Genomic DNA, 18,580 nt, shown 5'->3' on the forward strand with positions numbered 1-18,580 from the left:
TAGCAGCTGTGTAGTATGATGTGTTGGTGTTTGGAAATATTCACAACTAGTGAAATGCTTTTCATTGCTTTACATGGCAATAACACGAGATCATGACTTCTCTGCTTATTTCTAACAAACTGATACCAACAAAAAAAAAAAAAAAAAAGAAGAAAAAAATAAAGAAGATAAATGTGATGATATCCTAAGCAGGGAAGACTGTCTATCAGGCTAAACTGAAAAAAAAAATGTTTTTCTTTACTAATGGGTAGATCAGATTTATTTACCTAAAGTTAACAGAAAGAAAACAAGATGTGTTCATAAGCACATAATTTTATTTGTCACCAGCCACTGGTGATGTAAGAGGGACACCTGGAGGTGTCCAAACATACAACAGATTACAATGACGATACTGGTCAGTGGAGTCCAAGGGCCATTTTACAAAGTCAGTTTAAAACAGCTGTAATTAAAAGAATAAAATCTCAATAAAATATACTGCATCTAGAATTAAACATTTGCCCTATGAGTAAATTGACTTCTCGACAGGGAAAGAATTTCTCTGAAGCTGAAGGTTTAAGTTGAAACACAATGTCACAGAACAGTCCTGGACTGTAGAGGACACCAGTGATGAAGTAAAACAAAATGATATAATGCTGGGTCAATATAAAAATTTGAATACTAAAAGTCCTCAATCCTTTGAGAACACACACTCTTCTCTGTCACTCAAACTTCTCTCACACTAATCGCTCAGCAATTGAACTTGTATGACTAGCACTTAATTTGTAGTGTCTTGTGTTTTTTCTTGGATTATATCACATTTTTAACGCAGCGATGTTCATGTAAACTCCAAGTACTGCGACATTGCACGATCTGCCATTGTTTCATTCTGTCACATTTCACTGAGCACTAATTACTGCAGACGTCTCTTGTCGTCATGGTGACCCCTGTAGGTCGACCAATAATGAAAGACATTACACATTGGGTAGCACCTGCCAGGGTAGCAGGATTTTTTTTCTGGATTATGCGGTCAGTGCTGACTCAGTCTTGATGCATGTGAAGGTAAACACCTGAATTATCATCGTGGCCCTCAAACACAGGATAAATGAGCCGAATATCCAGGTTAGGATTGTGCTCCTTCAAGGACTCACGACTGTAATGGTCCACTAGCTCTATCAGTGAAGACTTGTCCAGGTTTCCTTCCGTAAATCCATAACAACCGTTGTTGTTTTGGTATATCTTACAGTGTCCCACGGTACCATTGCACCTGTAAGAAAATATTACGACATACTTACAAAGAGCTGTTTAATACAATTATTTTGTAAAATTATCACATTTTAGAATTAAGATGATCTCATTTACAGATCAAGTGTACTCACATAATAGACAGAGCATGCTTGCTGGACTGGTCCCCATCTGTTCTGGGTCGGATCAGGAAGGTTCCGTCTCTTTGGTTTCGCAGCAAGTTCTCGGCATCATGTCTGCTGACTTCCACGTACCACAGATTCATCTTCTTGGTGTTCATGCCCACTTCTTTGCGGTTGGATGGCTGGTTCTCAAGAATATCATCTAGACTCTCCATTGATATGCCATTCTCTTGCAGAAGTTTGCGAATTTGCTCTCGCTGTTTGTGCAGTCTCTTGATTTCTGGTCTTAGACTGTTCATGTCACTGATTAGGGAGCGGTTCAACACTGTTTTTTTGTTGATGTCTATCTCTAAAGCTTGTTTGCTCTCTTGTATACTTAACCAACGACTCTTCAGTAATTCATAATTCTCTGCTAGTCTGCACAAAAAAAGAAAAGAAACCAGTTTAAAATTCCCCTAAATGATGCAAAACTGAACCTACAATTTGCTGTCAATAAAAAACTTGATGACAGAGATACTGTTCTTACTTTTGGAGTTCATGCATTGGCACGTCGCCATGGTGACTTCTGTGAAGCTCCATCTGTTCCTTGAAGACGATGACTGTCTCCTTGAAGGCGTCCAGAGCTTGGTGTTTAAGCTGAAGCTCCTGATTCAGTTTGGAGTGGGTTTCATAAAGACGGTCATACTCCTCCATTTTAGTTTGGTGTTCATTATGAACTTGTTTTAATTTCTCCAATTGTTCTGTTTTGTCGACGAGAGAAGGTCCATCCTACAACACAGTCACATACACTTAGCATTCTTCTTAAATACTTCTACACAATACCAGAATCGCCAAACTCGTTTACAACCCCCCCTCCCCCCCCCCCCACCACACACACACACACACACAAACTGGATTATTCATTAAATTTTTTTCCTCATCTTCAATGTGTAGGTACAATAATATTTTGCTCATTGTGTGTATCAGATATTGTACAGAAATTTGTGAGATGATTTTAATCATGTAATGATACTCATTTATATCTCTTCCCAAAAATTGCTCTCAATTCCACAAAATATATTTTACCCCTCCTAAAGGACCCTGATTGTTTTAACCTTTGAGAACCAACAGGACCATTTTTCATCACTTGAGACAACAGAAACCATTCTCTGATGTTTTTCTTAATTCTGTTTCTATTCTCATCCAACTAGACAGAGTATAATATTGATCTAAGACCACTCCTCCTCCAGCAGTGAAAGCACACAAATCGTAAACTGTATTACAGGCTAGTGAGAAAAAAAATCTTGAATGTAGGAGTAAGAAATTAATAAAGATTAAGGAACATTTAGGTCATAGAGATTATAAGATGTGTCAGAATTAGATGACCCAGATAATCAAGTACACTAAACCTGGTCCAGAAAGGTTACAAAGTCATATCCATTATCAAACTATCAGCTCATAAGCTTGGAAGGATAGTGCCTTCAATACAGCACGCACATGAGAATAATTTAACATTTTTAAACAGCTGACAGTTGATTTTATAATTTGTGTGTTAATTGAGCATAATTCTGAAAATTGTCCTGACTTTGGTGAACTGTCTCTGTCAGATACGCCTAAACTAGCTCTCCGGAGATCACTGTGTGTTAATTACATGGAAATTAAATAATGTCAGCTTTATCTTGTGATGTTCGTAATTACACAATGTACTCTACCTGCCTAGTGTCACAAGGAGACCTAACAGTGACACAGAAAAAATACATTTATATTAAAATCATTTTGAAATAAGATCTATAGTACTATAATTTGATGTATGTATGTTTCATTTTGTCAGGTAGGAGATTAGCATACAACAAGCAATATATTTTCTTTCACTCCTTTAACAGTAGAAATGACAAGCAAGAGTTTAATCTTCTCAGATGACAGTGTGATAACAGTGAATTGTTGTTAGGATGTCGGATTGAATTACTAAGCTTTGTTAATTTGTGTAATCTGAACAAAATGAAATGTCTCAGCACATATGTCTAAGGTTCACCTTAAAATGGGATGATTATTAAAAAACTAATGTCAACAATAGTTCAGACCAAAATCACTGCAGTTTATCATGTTTATCAGTCTGTGTGCAGATTTTTGCTATCTAAATGGGTCATTGTGTTGTGTATCTCACAATCTGTCTCAGTCTAGAGCTGTTATCTAAAAGCTGACCATATTCCTCTGTGCTGATATTAGCACTACAACTCAGCACTCAGTCAGACCTCAGCCAATCACTGGCTTTCTCTAGCCATGCTCAATACATGTACAACCTATGGGACTTTGACCTTTGTTGCCAATATTGATTATCATTTACAGAAAACCATTCACATTTCCTCTCCAGAGAAGGCCTATAAAACTCAATGAAACAGTCAAGTTTCCTTCCTTATCAAATCATATTTTCTTCCTACATAACCACATATAACAAGGGCTGCACAAGCACTACCTGCTGAGTAAATCACCAATGGAGAAAATAATGCAAATTTGGTGAAATTAAGTCTCCCATTATAAGATCATAAAACCAGACCACTTTTCTCTTTATACTTGCAAATGAATTTCTCTCCCGTCTAATTATGAAAATGGAGATGACTTCATGCATTAATTCCTCTCTGAATATTTGAAGATATGGGGGTCTCCATCTGATCATTAACTGTCACACAATGAGCAAAATTCCTTACACAGCATATTACAGAACATGTAACAAAATCGACACCCACCTGTTGGTTTCTGTTGGACACAGGGTGTAATAACTTGGTATCTAGAGTCTTGTTATAAATTGCCAGTGAGGTATTTTTATAAAAATGTACTAATTCCACCACAGAATCAAAAGTCAGAGGCTCCACAAAGCCGTATTTTCCATCCTTGTGGTAGATTTTGATCAGTTTGTTGGTGCCCCCTTTTCTGAGGGTCAGGGTATAGTCCCCTGGAGTCGTGGCCTCACGGACCAAGAAATGCCCATCAGATTTATCACTAAGAAGTTCATTCACTTCCTCACGAGAAATCTTTCCCCAGTACCATTCTGCCTCCTTGAGTTTCTCCTGGGCAGACATTGTTGTGTCTTGTAATGGCGATTTGGGTCTTGGCTGTTGGGGTGGTGGCGTAGGAGGTGCAACTTCACCCCAGGAGCCGTTTTTGAGCAACTCTTCAAAGATTTCAATGTGAAGTTTTGTGTTTTCCACAATCTCTCTAAAACAAAAATAAAAGTATATTATGTCCTGGTGAAGAATTCCTAATTTGTGGTATGTGATGGATAGAACTGGGAAGCAAAATCATCTACATACTTCCTTTTTTCTGATGGGGTCACATGACTTCAGAGTCAGATCTACTAACTAAACAAGAGCTGATAACTGATATCTGATGAGGAGATAATTTGGTTAGATTGTTCATCATAAAATTTCAAATCCTTGTCCCAACCAATGCAAGACAAGTGACAGAGACACAGAATGTTGTCAGACTGACAGATCATTTTTTTTTTCTTTTTGTGAAGATTTTCTACCTTTAGGGCGCAATACATCGACCTAATTCATGCCCGACTGATTACTGATGTGTATTTTCAGAAAAAATCCAGCGCAACAAAGAACATACTGATCAAAGAATTAGCATTCAATGTATTCTACTTAAAACATTGAAGTATGTATGGCATTTCTAGAAGTAAATTCACGTCCAAGATTATCATATAAATTTTAATTTAAAAGACAAACCAAATAAAAGATGTGGCTAAAAATATCTCCCTCTTGGCCACCTGCATCTTTAAATGTCAGTTTGTCATTATAACACATGATTACAGAGAAATAAAACTTGTCAGGTTACGTAACTTTTTTCTTTTGTTATTCAGATCAGGCTGGTAAGAGTCTTAAGGACGATCACAGAACACATTCTACGTGGCTGTCTACTGTGGAAGTTTCAGTAGGTCCTAAACTATAGTCTAGCATTATAAAATTATCTGGGAAGTCCCCAAAAATTTCTCCATCATCTCTAAGAAATGAAAACATTTAGACACTATGTGTGACATCTAAATGATTTGTGATTGGTTTTTTAATTTTTTTAATGTAAAAAAAAAAAGCTGCTGCAGAGTAACCTGACTTACATTATTCTTTCCCATGGCGGCCTGAGAAGAATGTGACAAAAGACATGAGAAAGCTTGTCTAAACCATCTGCCACCCCTGACTCATGTTGGATCCGCCACAGTCGTAGGAAGTGGGCCATCAGGAACTTGAGTGTAGACTTGTGGTCTCTGGGCAGCCCATCTATCAGGTCAGACAGGGTCCTTGTGCTGGGGTTATCTGGAAATTGATCACATGATTAGAAATTCCATCGGTTTAATTAGTTAAGACAGACATGCTGTCAGGAACAATACAGGTATTCTCTCTATTCACCTGGCATTCTGTACAGGTATTTTAAAACCTGAACCAGTTTTTTTTTAGGTCACTGCTGCTTTGAAAAACCACCAAAAACGTTGTTCTTTGTTAACAATTACAAAACCAACTGCCAATTTAATTCGGTTAACTTGTGTACTACATTTTTATTGGCTGCTTAAGGACATACATTAATTACTGAATAGTTTACAATAGCAGAAAATAAAACTGTTCTGGGAATGTTTCTTTGTTGCTGCGTTGAAGTGTGGGCTTTGATCTGTGATTGGCAGTGTCAGAATTGTCGGGAATTTTAGGAGACCCGCACTCACTCCAGGGTTCACCGCACAGGGACCCTGAGCTGTGTGTGTGGTCTGTTAACAAGGTGAAATGTAAGAATATCTCTATTTTCTCTGATCTTAGGTAAGGTTGATAGGCTTAAAACATGAACTGGTCAAGGGACTAGAACTTTCCTCCCTTTAATCAGTGTTACTTACGGGCTGCCTGAATGAAGTGTTGGTACATCTCCACGGGTATGACAGGATTGGGGAGTTCCCTCAGATACTTTTTTAGTACCCCTGCCACACAGTGGACATTGTGAGAACCAAGACTGATCTGGGAGGGATCATCTACTAAAGATAAAACAAATTCTCATTCAAAGTGGTATATCTCCCATAGCTATTACATTATTAAACATGGAATGACACTGAGACAGGAAAAAATCCACTTCCATATTAAGTTCTTGTATTAATCATTAAATAGAAGCTTTAAATACTTACCCATGTTAAACTCCATTTTGATGGCATTTATTTCTTCAGTTTTGGCAAACATTCTATACACACTTAGAGACTCTGCTTCTGTTAATTATCAAAATAAAAAAAAGGATGTTAATGTTAGCAAAACCTAAAGGAGGCCATAAAAATGGCATTTTTAGCATGCTTTTTTATCTGGGAAAAAAATCTGCCAAATACTGTTCCCGCTCTAGCAATGAGGAAATGGTTGATGACGAAAAATGATATACATTTATTGCTGTGCGAGGTGTATGTCTGGATTTCTTCAGAATATAAATACTAAGGGCATATTTTTCTTCCCTGTTTTTTATTCTTTTTCAAAGATATACATGTTGTCCAAAAATCTTTGATTGCACACTGATTAAAATCTCCTTACGATGGTTACGACACCATTTCTCCACTTCCTCTGTGCACTTGACAACAACCCAGGGGGCGCCATACTGAGATTTAGGTACCTCTTCAGACAGCTCTGCCCCAAAGCTAGAATCTACAATATGTCAGAGAGAGAATGATTAATGCCAAAGCTCCAAGTTAAAACCACCAAATTTAGACAAGTTTGGGAGCCATGCTAGAGACTTACTCTGTGAAAAGCTAGGCCGCCTTAGTCTTTCCAGCTTTGGCACATTGCACTCTGTTTGATGTGTTGCTGAGCAGTATCGATGGCAACACATTCCACACTCTGTCAAAAATAGAACAAAAAAAGAATCAACATTTGGTTAAAATATCCAGATCCAAGATTATCACAGACTTCACAGTTTGTATCTCAGGGACTACACATTACTGTCCAGACACACTGCTGGTAACAGGCCACCTACCTCTACACTGAAGTCCCTGTCTAATCAGGCCATAAAGGAACTTGTCACAGAGATGACATCGCTGCATGGAGGAGAAGCTGTACTCAGAAAACCGGTGCTGCTCCGAGGCCCCAGCACCGCCACACCCAGAAGCTAAAACGGAGTCACATTTAAAACTCAATGTCAAACAAAATTAAGCCACTCAGGTAAAGTTTTCTTTTCTTCTGTACATCACTAAATATAAGTAAAAATATAACTACAGTGATTCTCTAAAATCTCTTCGAAAAATTACAAATTAAACAGCTTAAAAAGAAAATGTAATAGGTGAGATGTTATTACTTGTCCATATTAATGTGTATGATAATTTTTTGTTCAATTTCATGAAATCTGTCAAAATTTAAAAGAATTTCAAATCATTCTGGAATCTAGGGACAGATTCAAAAGACCTTTTCACATTGATATTTCCTTGTCCACAGAAGATTAAATATCAGAACATTCACTTCATCGGCACCTAATGACATCCGACACTTTCCGATAATAGGAACTACCTATCTGCATTACATCAATACTAAATCTATAAATATATGGCATCTACGTCAATCGTCCAAATAGCCTGGCATATTTATGAGTCATAACCTAATTCATGAAGGCCTTATTAATTATTGAAATAATGTTTCACAGAAAAATTTCTTACATTACTTATATAAATTACTTAAACCGTCGAGATTAATTAAAGCAGTAAAATGTAAAAATCTGTCATTTCCCATCATTAAATATTTTGAAAACTCCTCCAAATATACATCATTGTGTCTAATAAAACTAATTAAACTGTTTCTCACATAGCATTTCTTAAAAATTTTAAAGCAAGATTCAGTCATTAAAGAAAAACTCATTCAAGTGTGGTCCTTTACATAAGTAAGAAAACAGCACATATCTGTATTTCGGACACCTTCATGGCAACAGCTCATTGAGCAGAATGCCATACAATTTCAACAGCATCATATGTGTGTTTTAAGTTTGAAACTTCAGTGCCAAGATACTGTTTTCATAGATCAAGCAAAATCATATCAACACCTCAAGCAGCTAGGTGCTTATTTCAACTTGGAAAACAATAGTTTGCTTACATCTTAAAATCATATTTTTTGAGGAAAATCAAGTATTAAAGGTAGTCTGAAAACATGGGTTTTTTCCTTTTGGCAATTTAAACTCTTGGCCTCATGTTTTAATTCTGTGTGTGCCAAGATGATCTGGCACGATTAAGGTATTAGGTGAACAACCGAGCATAGCATGGCGTCAGAGTTCTCTATCAGATTCTATATTGTAATTCATTTAAAGAATTAAATTTCATTCAATTGAAATAAATTCTTCACTGCTTTTTGTCAATTCAAAGAAAACCATTTTTTTAAGGAAATGATCAGTGAGACTGGACTTACCTTCAATTTCTGTGACAGGACAGGTGCCGTGTGGTGGCAGACTTGTGGCATAAGGTTGCTGTGTATAAAAATCACAAAACTGACATGATGAAGAACAAGATGTGGAGACTGGTGGAGTGTATTCATACATGTTTTATTCCACTTTTCCACCCATCCACTATTCCATACAAAAACCTCATCCACAAAAATAATATGTAGCAAATATATCCTTCCACTTTTATGTGTTAACAGTTTTTCCAATAAATGAAAGGAATAACACACTAAGTATCAATAGAGAAAATCCATGACTGAGATTTTTCCTCTCCGTTTATAGCACACACACTACACTGCTCTAGCTAGGTTGAGATATGAACATTAGACGGGAGCCCTTTGTGGCTGACTGATTATCTAGGCCAAACCCTCAGCCAACCAGCAGCCATTCTGCTTAACCTAGATTTTCTCCAGCTATAATAATACACTTGGCTGCCTGCCAGGGAAAAAAAGGTCATGCCTTTGCAGAGCAGTGGCAAGCATTGTCAGAATGCCAGGCACATATACATAGGTAAAATTCAGCTTTTCACCTGAGAGAGGCTAAATGTATAATGGCCTACAAAGCTGTATAATGGTCTACAAAATCCCAGCGAGAGGCCTCAAGGGAAAACTCTGTCCTTTGTACAGCTTAATTTTTATTTATACAGATTTGATTTCTTTATCTGGTTTTTGTGGTTTTTATGGCCTAAGTAGGACAAACATTAAATGGGTCAAAATCCTGACTTAATTCCCTGAACAAACAGTGAACACAGACAAGATACAGGGGTGTTATACCAGTGTCTTATTGATTATCAAGCACTTATTGTGAACAATCACTGGCTGTCCTATTAACCTAGATCAGGGCTTTGGGGCCCTGCCTGAGGGATATAATGGATTATTTGCCACCCTGTAGGCCATTAATTACAAAGTGTTGACCTACTTAGCTGGGTGATTTGATGACACTACTCAGCATGCAGACAGCCTGGTATGGCCATAAAGAGAGGAGAGGACTGATTAAATAGGGAAACACTGCTAAAAATAATCAGTCCTTAATTTAGCTAATCACCACCCTGTTCCTATGGCAGATATTTAGCCAGGGAATGAATAATAACATTGATTTTTTTTTTCTGAACAGGATCGACAAGAAATGTAATTAGCAACATTATCAGTTATCTGGGATGTTATGAAACACAACCTAGATTGTAGTTAGTATACAGTTGCTCCATTTATATATACAATATGAATTTTAAAAAAAATCATTATTATTATTCATTGGCTTTGCAAAGAGCAAGTGTGGTCCCTACCAGAAACTTCTTAAGTGTTCTGTGATCAGGTTGTTATATTCTCTAAAAGTTTAGTATTTCTTCCCATCTCTCTTTTTAAAGCCCATTAGACCATATAAAAATAATTTTTTTCAGTTTTCCTTCCTCTTTTTTAGGAAAATCTGGGGCAGGTTGGTGAATTCTAATTAGTCTGAAGCATGCTTCACTGTAACCTACATTCTTTGCTTCAGTGACTCATTAGGTCAGCATTTATCAATTATTCTTCAATATATCTGTATCATATTCTTTTAACGTTGCACAATTTTTTCATAATTTTCAATGCTAATATGATAAGACAAAGCATTTTTTTTCAGTTTTAATCAAACAAATATAATTTCTAGAACTCTAAAGCATGTACTACTTGTACACTGACTTGATCAGCTCTTCTACAATGTTATCTTTTGCAAGATAAACCAAAATAAGAAAATAAAATTAAACTTTCAATAATAAATTATCATTACTACTGTACACAGGGTTATTTTTGCCCCATGTTATTTTCGCTCTTCCACACTTGCAAACAATTTTGTCCCATTTTAAATTCATGTTTAAGAAATTATACTGTGTTTTTTGAATTCGCCCCGTTTTAAATTCACCCACCTGTGAGTAGGGCAAAAGGGGCGAAAATAAAATGGGGTAGAAAATTTCAGTACTTGGATTATCTTCTAGTAGTCAGAGCACGGATTGTACATTACCTCATCTGTGTCTCGGCCACAAAGTTCATCAAAACAAACCAACAGTGCAGACTGATGGAAATCGTCTTTAATTCCAATGTCCTACAAATGAAGGTCAGAATCAGTCATTATTAGCAGTTGAGAGTATATATACTTTTAAACATGAAATATGAAGATAACGAACAGTATTCAATCTCGTAAGTCCAATGAAACGATACAAATTTGGAGCAGAGTAAACACGGACATCAAAAATTTAGAGGTGGGATCAGGTGCCATGGAGGAGTGAGCATCCCCTGCTAACATAACATAACCCCCCCCCCCCCCCCCCCCCAAATACTTTCATGATTGTTTGAAACAGGTGAGGTGGTTTTTATTTATTTATTTATTTTTTTATTTTTTTTTTTTTTAATAAAATCAGTTTAAGTACCAAAGAATATACAACTTTTTGTCTGTAATTCATGCTATATAATAAACACACTTGGTGCTGTGATGAAACATTGTAATATATAGTGCTGGGTTTAATTCAGATTCCTTTTTGCATAGTCTACAAAAATCAGACAGTGTAAATGGTACAGTGTATCCCTTCATTAAAGTACATATTCTTCAATCAATAATTAAACAAAATCCAGCCTTGGCTTAGGGTCTAAGTGAAACTGACACAATTCTCAAAAGGGAACTGTTGGATATTATTGAACACCTAGCTTACAAGGACCTCCAGACTGGCTATGTGTAACACCCTTTGTTTCAATGTAACACTCATGTAAGCACTCATACACAGGACTGGTAGAACTAGGAGTGTTAATTCTGTGATGTTCTCAAGGTCTCATTCTCTAGCGTGTATATATGGTTTCTACCAATGGCTTCAGGATTGCATGAGGAGATAGGCCAACATCAAAGAGGATCACAGAGTACAATCTAAAGTCTAGAAAGACCCAGCACATGTCCAAACTAAGGCCTAATTATTATCTCCAGAATTAAATCAGATCCTGGACTGATCTACCCAGTAATTAAAGACAAAGTAAGACAATTAATACTGATTAACCTTAGCCTTATCTTTAGCATCAGATCTCACGCTCCTTAATGACACTGTGTACACATCAACTAGGAACACAGCCATGACACCTGAATGATCTCAAATACCAGAAAATATATACTGGCATTTCTACAGATCACCTTGAACCCCATACCTAAGACAATGTTCAGGCTGTTGTTCATGCAGATAATATTAAAGATTTTCTACAGATATGGTGGTTTAAAAAGTCAGCAGGTACAAGCAGAATATGGGCCATACCTCTGGTCACAGGTGAAATAATGCAGGTCAGAGCAGGGTCACAGATGTTGGGGCCACCTGTCACTGAGCACCACACATTACCCCATGACCTTTCTGACCTTGTGGGATCCACCTCACATTGCAACTAGAACAATGTCATGTCAGAGCGCTTCACCGGACTTTGTCTCTGATCTACATATATGCTGATTGCAGGTTTTGTCAATGTGCTCCTAGAATAATTTTTTCCCTAGGTTTCAATGAACAGCTGGTGATTCTTCTGACAGGTGTCTTTAGAGTGGACCTTATTTAAGATAGCTATTTAATCTCCGTGGCAACCACAGCCAGGAGTCGGAGACAAGGTGACATTACAGGGGGCACCACAGGTGTCACTAATGACACTAAATCTTCATGGCAACCTGTCCCTCCGTTCATCACAGAATATTTTGTGACATTCTATTTCTGAAAATATGGTTATAAAATGAACAAGATAGGATAGACAAAATTATAAGGAAGTCTGCCAAACTGAGAACCATTCTATATCTTACAACTACCCTTTCCCTAAATTGAATCTTATAACCACTAGAATTTTTAAGATCCATAAACACACACACAAAACCCCCCCACATATTTATTAAGTAATTAGGGTTGTCAAATCGAGCAATTTTTAGTAACCAGTTACTTGCTTGGCATTTCAATTAAATACTCAAGTACTTGGTCATTATTAAAAAAGAAATAAAAATTTACATCAATCTTTACTATCGTTCATTGATCTTATGGTTGTCTTAATTTCAGGGTATAAATGTTGACATTTAACAAAGAGATAAGTGAACAAGACAAAATCAAAATATTTTGAATATATTTATGCACATAATTATGATAAACAAATGCTACTTTGGAAGGAATAATAGTATCAAATCAAACATAAATTTATACATTTACTTATTTCAATGTTCATGATTTAACAATTTGAATTGGCATGTAAACTGAACTATCACGACAGTTATATGGCTCGCATTTAATAATCAGATTTCTAGCCTGACAAATTTTTGACTGGTGGAGAATTTAGAAAGTTTTAAACAGTACGTTGTACCTTTGATGTTACTTTGCTTGATATGTAAATAATTTAACATATTACTTGTTCCTCTGGTTTAAGTAAATTCAGATATTTCACATTTTATAGATTTTATAATTCCTGGTTCATTTAAAACATTGCCAGATTTCAGTAGATGGAAGCATTTTTGCTACTGATTAATGAAAGAATCCATGTTCTGTTTTATTGCATTAATGTGAACTGTGAATTCCAATCATGGTTTGCCCCTGCAGCCTACCTATATAGACAAAATAATGTGCTGCCAATAACCAAGGTGCTAATGACTTTAATTGTCAAAACATATATACAGTGTACTAAATTCAAGCTATTTAAATGAGATAACAGTACCATATGATTTCATGACTTAGGAAAGTAGAATATGCTTTACAAATAAAAGTTAAAATGAAAAATAAATTACATGCATAGTTTTATTTCATTCAAATACTTGAATACCAATTTCAGTATTTGATACAAGTACTCAAGTAACTGGTTACTCATTGACAACCCTACTGTGAATGATTTTTTTTTTTTTTAATTCAGGTATGTAGTTTTCAAAACAAAAAAATGTTTGTTTTGGGTTGGTTCTAATATATTTAGAAAAAAATTACTGATTTAATTCCAAAGCACTTATTATCTCTGGTAGATTACAAGTTCTCAGAAACAAAAACTTCTCCTGTTTTATTAATAGTGATTGATCAGAGATCACAGACTCTGACGGAGTCAACAGGCTGCCGAGTGTTCCAAGTAAAGTACACCACCAGAGTACAGGCACTCTACCTACATCCAACACATGCTGATCATATCATCTTCTTTCATCTCTCTCTCTTCTGAACATTCAATGGCACAATGCTGTATGAAATATTTCTTTTTTCATCATCGAACTATGAACAATCACGGTGAAGGGTCGAAGTTCACATTGCGGGTACTGGGTCATTTTCTCTTTTTATGCTCAGGCTATCATTAGACTGAGGAAATATTGATCATTAATTTAAAACTGACTTTTTTTTCTCTGGATGATCTGTGTGATTGGTGAGAGATAATAGGTTTAGTGAGGAACACAGCTGGCTTCTACAGTTAGATTACCACATCTCTCTTGTTTCCAGTTCATAGCTAGTTCAACCTGCCATCAATAACAACCCAGATCTCCCTGTATCTCATTGACCACCAGGAAAAAAATATATTCTTACCATCGAATTGAATGACACTTTTAGTACACTATATGCTATTATAGAGTTTATATGTTATTTTATACAACAGTGTTACAATCCATCCCTTCACGGTGTTCCCATTATAAAGATCCCCCCTGTTTGAGGCCCCAGGCGTGGCAGTAAGCTGTAATTTCCTCTGCCACACATCCGCTGCCTCTACAGACAGTTACTACTTAGCAGCAAGACTTGGTTTTCCTGTCACAAATTACACACAACACCCCTGACAATCACCCTTCTCTAGACATACATATAGCTTACAGTCATCAACTTCCAGGTTACACTATAACTTGTCTATAATAGAACTCAATGTTCACCAACATACCAACACAACACCAGCTGTTCATACTCTAACAACTAATGTATGTACTTTACATTGTACAATATACATTTTAAAATTTAAACAAGTATTTGTATTGTTGCGATGTTTGGTTGTATCACGAAAACCTCTCCCAAACCTAATATTTGGTTATAAAGTAAATTGTATCTTGTAAATTAATGATACTGTTTTTCTTATCTAATTTGAATAAGACTTCATAATGAATATTGTTTTAAATGAAAAAAATCACTGACTGTTTGGTAAAACATAATGTATTGTAAGCACAAATATATACAGATGTTCTTCAGAACTTCAATAGCAATGTTCAAGGATAAAAACATATTTCCCCCTTATTTTTCCAAAGTAAACACTAGCCTGTATAACAGGTGCCCTCACAAAGGTCTAAAAATCGGATATTTTTTCTCCCATCAAAATACATCTTTGTATGTGGGAAATCTGTTTATCTATTCAACATGGCATCTTGGTAGGCAGCAGAGCTTTTCAAGTATGCAATGCAAGGTAATTGCATGCTAAAGTACAAAATTAATACATTAAAAGAGATTCACATTATTGATATTTCAAACTCTATTACACACGGACATCAGACATGTTGCCATGACAGTGCCAGGAAATGGACCTTCCTGCACTGAGAGTCAATTTTCTGACTGATCAGGCTGTGTCAATACATTAGCAGATGAAATGGTTTTAGAACTGATGGTTAAGATTAAAATAACTCTAGGTCCACTTAGGCCAGAAAAAATAATAGTCTTGTTTCCTGCTACCCGACCTATCCTATTTTTTTGCACCCGACCCTAAAGTTTTTTTTAAGTTTTGGGAGAAAAAAAATCGTGAATTTCTGGAATTTCATGGATCTGTCACCGTAATTGGTTTCTGTGTTAACACAAAACAAGCATTTCATGAAATTCTTGTTTTAAACATGGACTTTCATAAAATACCACTTGAGTTGTGCAAAAAAAAGACATGAAAGTTTTATTTTAATAGAGACAATATTGACCTGTGACATGTTTAATTTGATCTTGTATTAGTTCATATCCTAAAAAATGCCGTCGGAAAAAAATAAAATAAAAATATAAAATAAAATAATTTTCCTACCTACCTACCCTGTTTTTTTCAGGCTGGTAGCAGGAAACAAGACTATTATTTTTTTTGGCCTTATAGTTTATTACACCTGAAAACTTTATCATGCCTGACTACTTCGATCTCAGCTGACTACTTCATCACACCTTATTACTTCATCACACCTTATTCCTTCATCACACCTGACTACTTCATCACACCTTATTACTTCATCACATATGACTAATTCATCACACCTGACTACTTCATCACATATGACTAATTCATCACAGCTGATTTCTCCAATCAAACCTGACTACTTCCTCACCTCTTGCTACATCATCATGCTGTCCCCTTTGTTATACTTCACTACCTCATCATGCCTGCCTAGTTTATTATGCCTGACTACCTCATCATGCCTGCCTAGTTTATTATGCCTGACTACCTCATCATGCCTGCCTAGTTTATTATGCCTGACTACCTCATCATGCCTGCCTAGTTTATTATGCCTGACTACCTCATCATGCCTGCCTAGTTTATTATGCCTGACTACCTCATCATGCCTGCCTAGTTTATTATGCCTGACTACCACATCATGCCTGCCTAGTTTATTATGCCTGACTACCACATCATGCCTGCCTACTTCATCATGGCTGACTATTTCCATCATATCTGCCTACTTCATCATGTCTGCCTACTTCAACACGGCTGACTATTTCCATCATGTCTGCCTTCTTCATCACACCTGACTACTTCATCACACCTGACTACTTCATCACACCTGATGACTTCATCACATAAGACTACTTCATCACCTGACTTCTTCATGCTTGACTACTTAATCCCACCTGACAACTTCATTATATCTATCTACTTCATCCTTCCTGACTACTTCATCACACCTGACTACTTCGTTATACAGTCGGAAGTACTAGATTTACCACTTTCCCCAACTGTGCTTGAGAATTCTTTCTGTTGAAATTTTTCATAATTAGCTTGTCTTTATCTGTTTCTCTACGTTTTCTACCTAATTCTGCCCCACTTGTAAATTTAACAGGTCAGGAGACCATGCTGGTTTCGCTTTCATTTACAGCCTCGATCTCGTGTAAAGGAAAAGTATTACACAATCGTATATAAGGTATGATAATTAAGCTGGGAAGTGCGCCGATGATAAATGGAAAAACAAAAAAGTTTAACCCAAAAAGGGGCTGGTCATTTAGACCAACATCAATAGCATTTTTACCCAGTCACAGGCATTTTTTGCCGGTTTTGCTGGCATGACCAGCAGTTTTCCACACCTCTGCCTGACTTCTTCATCACACCTGACTTCTTCATCACATCTGACTACTTCATCACACCTGGCTTTTTCATAACACCTGACTTTTTCATAACACCTTACTTCTTCATATCACCTGATTACTTCATGGCACCTGACTACTTCATCACACCTGACTACTTCATCACACCTGACTACTTTATTAGGCCTGACTACTTCATCATGCCTGACTTCATGACACCTGAGGCCTGTTCAACAGAGCGAACGTTCGCGAGCGCTCGAGAAAAATTCCTTTATCTTTCCAACAGAAATATTCGCGAGCGCTCGCGAACGTTCGCTCTGTTGAACAGGCCACTGACTACTTCATCACACCTGACTACTTCATGACACCTGACTACTTTATTAGGCCTGACTACTTCATCATGCCCGACTTCATGACACCTGACTACTTCATGAGACCTGACTACTTCATGACACCTGACTATTTAATCACTTATTGTTATCATATATTGTATATATATCCAACTTTGTTGATAGGGGATAACTTCAGAGTTCTTTTGAATCATTTATGATTGATTTCATGCAAAAAGTATTAAAAACATCACAGTAATACCAAAGGAATGTAGAAAACTGGAGCATGTGTAAATTAAAGTTTTCAGATAATAAACTAGGATTTTCACTTGTTGTTTTTGGAAGGTTTGTCCCATTTAAGAAAATGAACACAGCAATGTCTTTGATCTGTAACATTCTATATTATCATATATGTTTTATTTTCTTTTATACCGTAAATATGAAAATTTCTGCTGTAGATAAATTTTTAGCAAATTTGCGCATGCATTGCATTCGCAAAAATATTTTTCTTAAAAATAAATCAACAAAAAATGTTTTTATCTAAAGATTACTTAAAGATTACATCATTATATATATTTTATGTACATGTATGATTTATGAAAATGTTATGAAAACTTTCAACACTTTGGATGATTTATCTTTTCTAATATTTTTATCTGATTATTGATCATTGGTGTAGTTTAATATTTTTTTATGATTATTCGTAATTTATTGTATGTACATGCGTAACTTACAAATGTTTAAGACAATTTTAATAGCTTTTTACATTTTAGTTCAAATGATGATTCGCAAAAATTTTAAGCGTAAAAATTAATCAACAGACTTTTGATCCAGATTCGCAAAAACGTAAAAATTTCCAGATTTACAGTACTGAGAGTAGTAAGCTTCCTGTCTCAATAATTAATTCAATTAACAATCATGAGATGTATCTACAAGTGATGTATAACTTACATAAATATCCAATTAACCCATTTAACACTAATGTAGATATTCACACATCACTAATTAGGATGACCCGTATTGATGAAAGCTTGGTGTCATCTTTACCTGTAGACCTTTAAGTGTAAAATATTAAGGATTTTACATAAGGGGACTTCAAAAATAATTCCCAAATTCTCAAGTTTTGAGAGTAAGTACATTTACTTGAATTACAAAAGAAAGAATTCATTTGGGACAAGGGCCTAACTTTAAGAGATTGTAAACTTTGAAAGATCCAAGTTCAAGACATCTAGAGTCACCTGTATCAACACATTCAATTCTTCCCCCTTCTT

At 36.0% G+C, this 18,580-nt stretch overlaps 1 protein-coding gene across 3 annotated transcripts in view; it reads right to left on the minus strand.

Moving 5' to 3' along the window:
* Positions 1-296: 296 nt before the first annotated feature.
* Positions 297-18,580, minus strand: part of LOC133200780 (phosphatidylinositol 3-kinase regulatory subunit alpha-like) — a 45,245-nt gene continuing 26,961 nt past the window's right edge. For 2 of the 3 annotated variants that reach the window (XM_061336573.1, XM_061336575.1), the window contains 12 exons: positions 10,743-10,823; positions 8,720-8,777; positions 7,308-7,439; positions 7,073-7,171; positions 6,869-6,979; positions 6,481-6,558; positions 6,199-6,333; positions 5,437-5,632; positions 4,067-4,535; positions 1,870-2,111; positions 1,356-1,760; positions 297-1,243 (listed from right to left, as the gene is read on the minus strand). In XM_061336573.1, the coding sequence (XP_061192557.1) occupies positions 1,018-1,243; positions 1,356-1,760; positions 1,870-2,111; positions 4,067-4,535; positions 5,437-5,632; positions 6,199-6,333; positions 6,481-6,558; positions 6,869-6,979; positions 7,073-7,171; positions 7,308-7,439; positions 8,720-8,777; positions 10,743-10,823 (2,232 nt within the window). In that variant the 3' untranslated portion in view covers positions 297-1,017. The remainder of the gene's footprint in view (positions 1,244-1,355; positions 1,761-1,869; positions 2,112-4,066; positions 4,536-5,436; positions 5,633-6,198; positions 6,334-6,480; positions 6,559-6,868; positions 6,980-7,072; positions 7,172-7,307; positions 7,440-8,719; positions 8,778-10,742; positions 10,824-18,580) is intronic. The other variant, XM_061336574.1, reaches the window with a different exon arrangement.

Source organism: Saccostrea echinata, unplaced genomic scaffold (genome assembly GCF_033153115.1).
Source record: "Saccostrea echinata isolate AGI-Se365-2 ecotype Australia unplaced genomic scaffold, CSIRO_AGI_Sech_v1 ptg000041l, whole genome shotgun sequence".
Classification (NCBI taxonomy): Eukaryota; Metazoa; Mollusca; class Bivalvia; order Ostreida; family Ostreidae; genus Saccostrea; species Saccostrea echinata.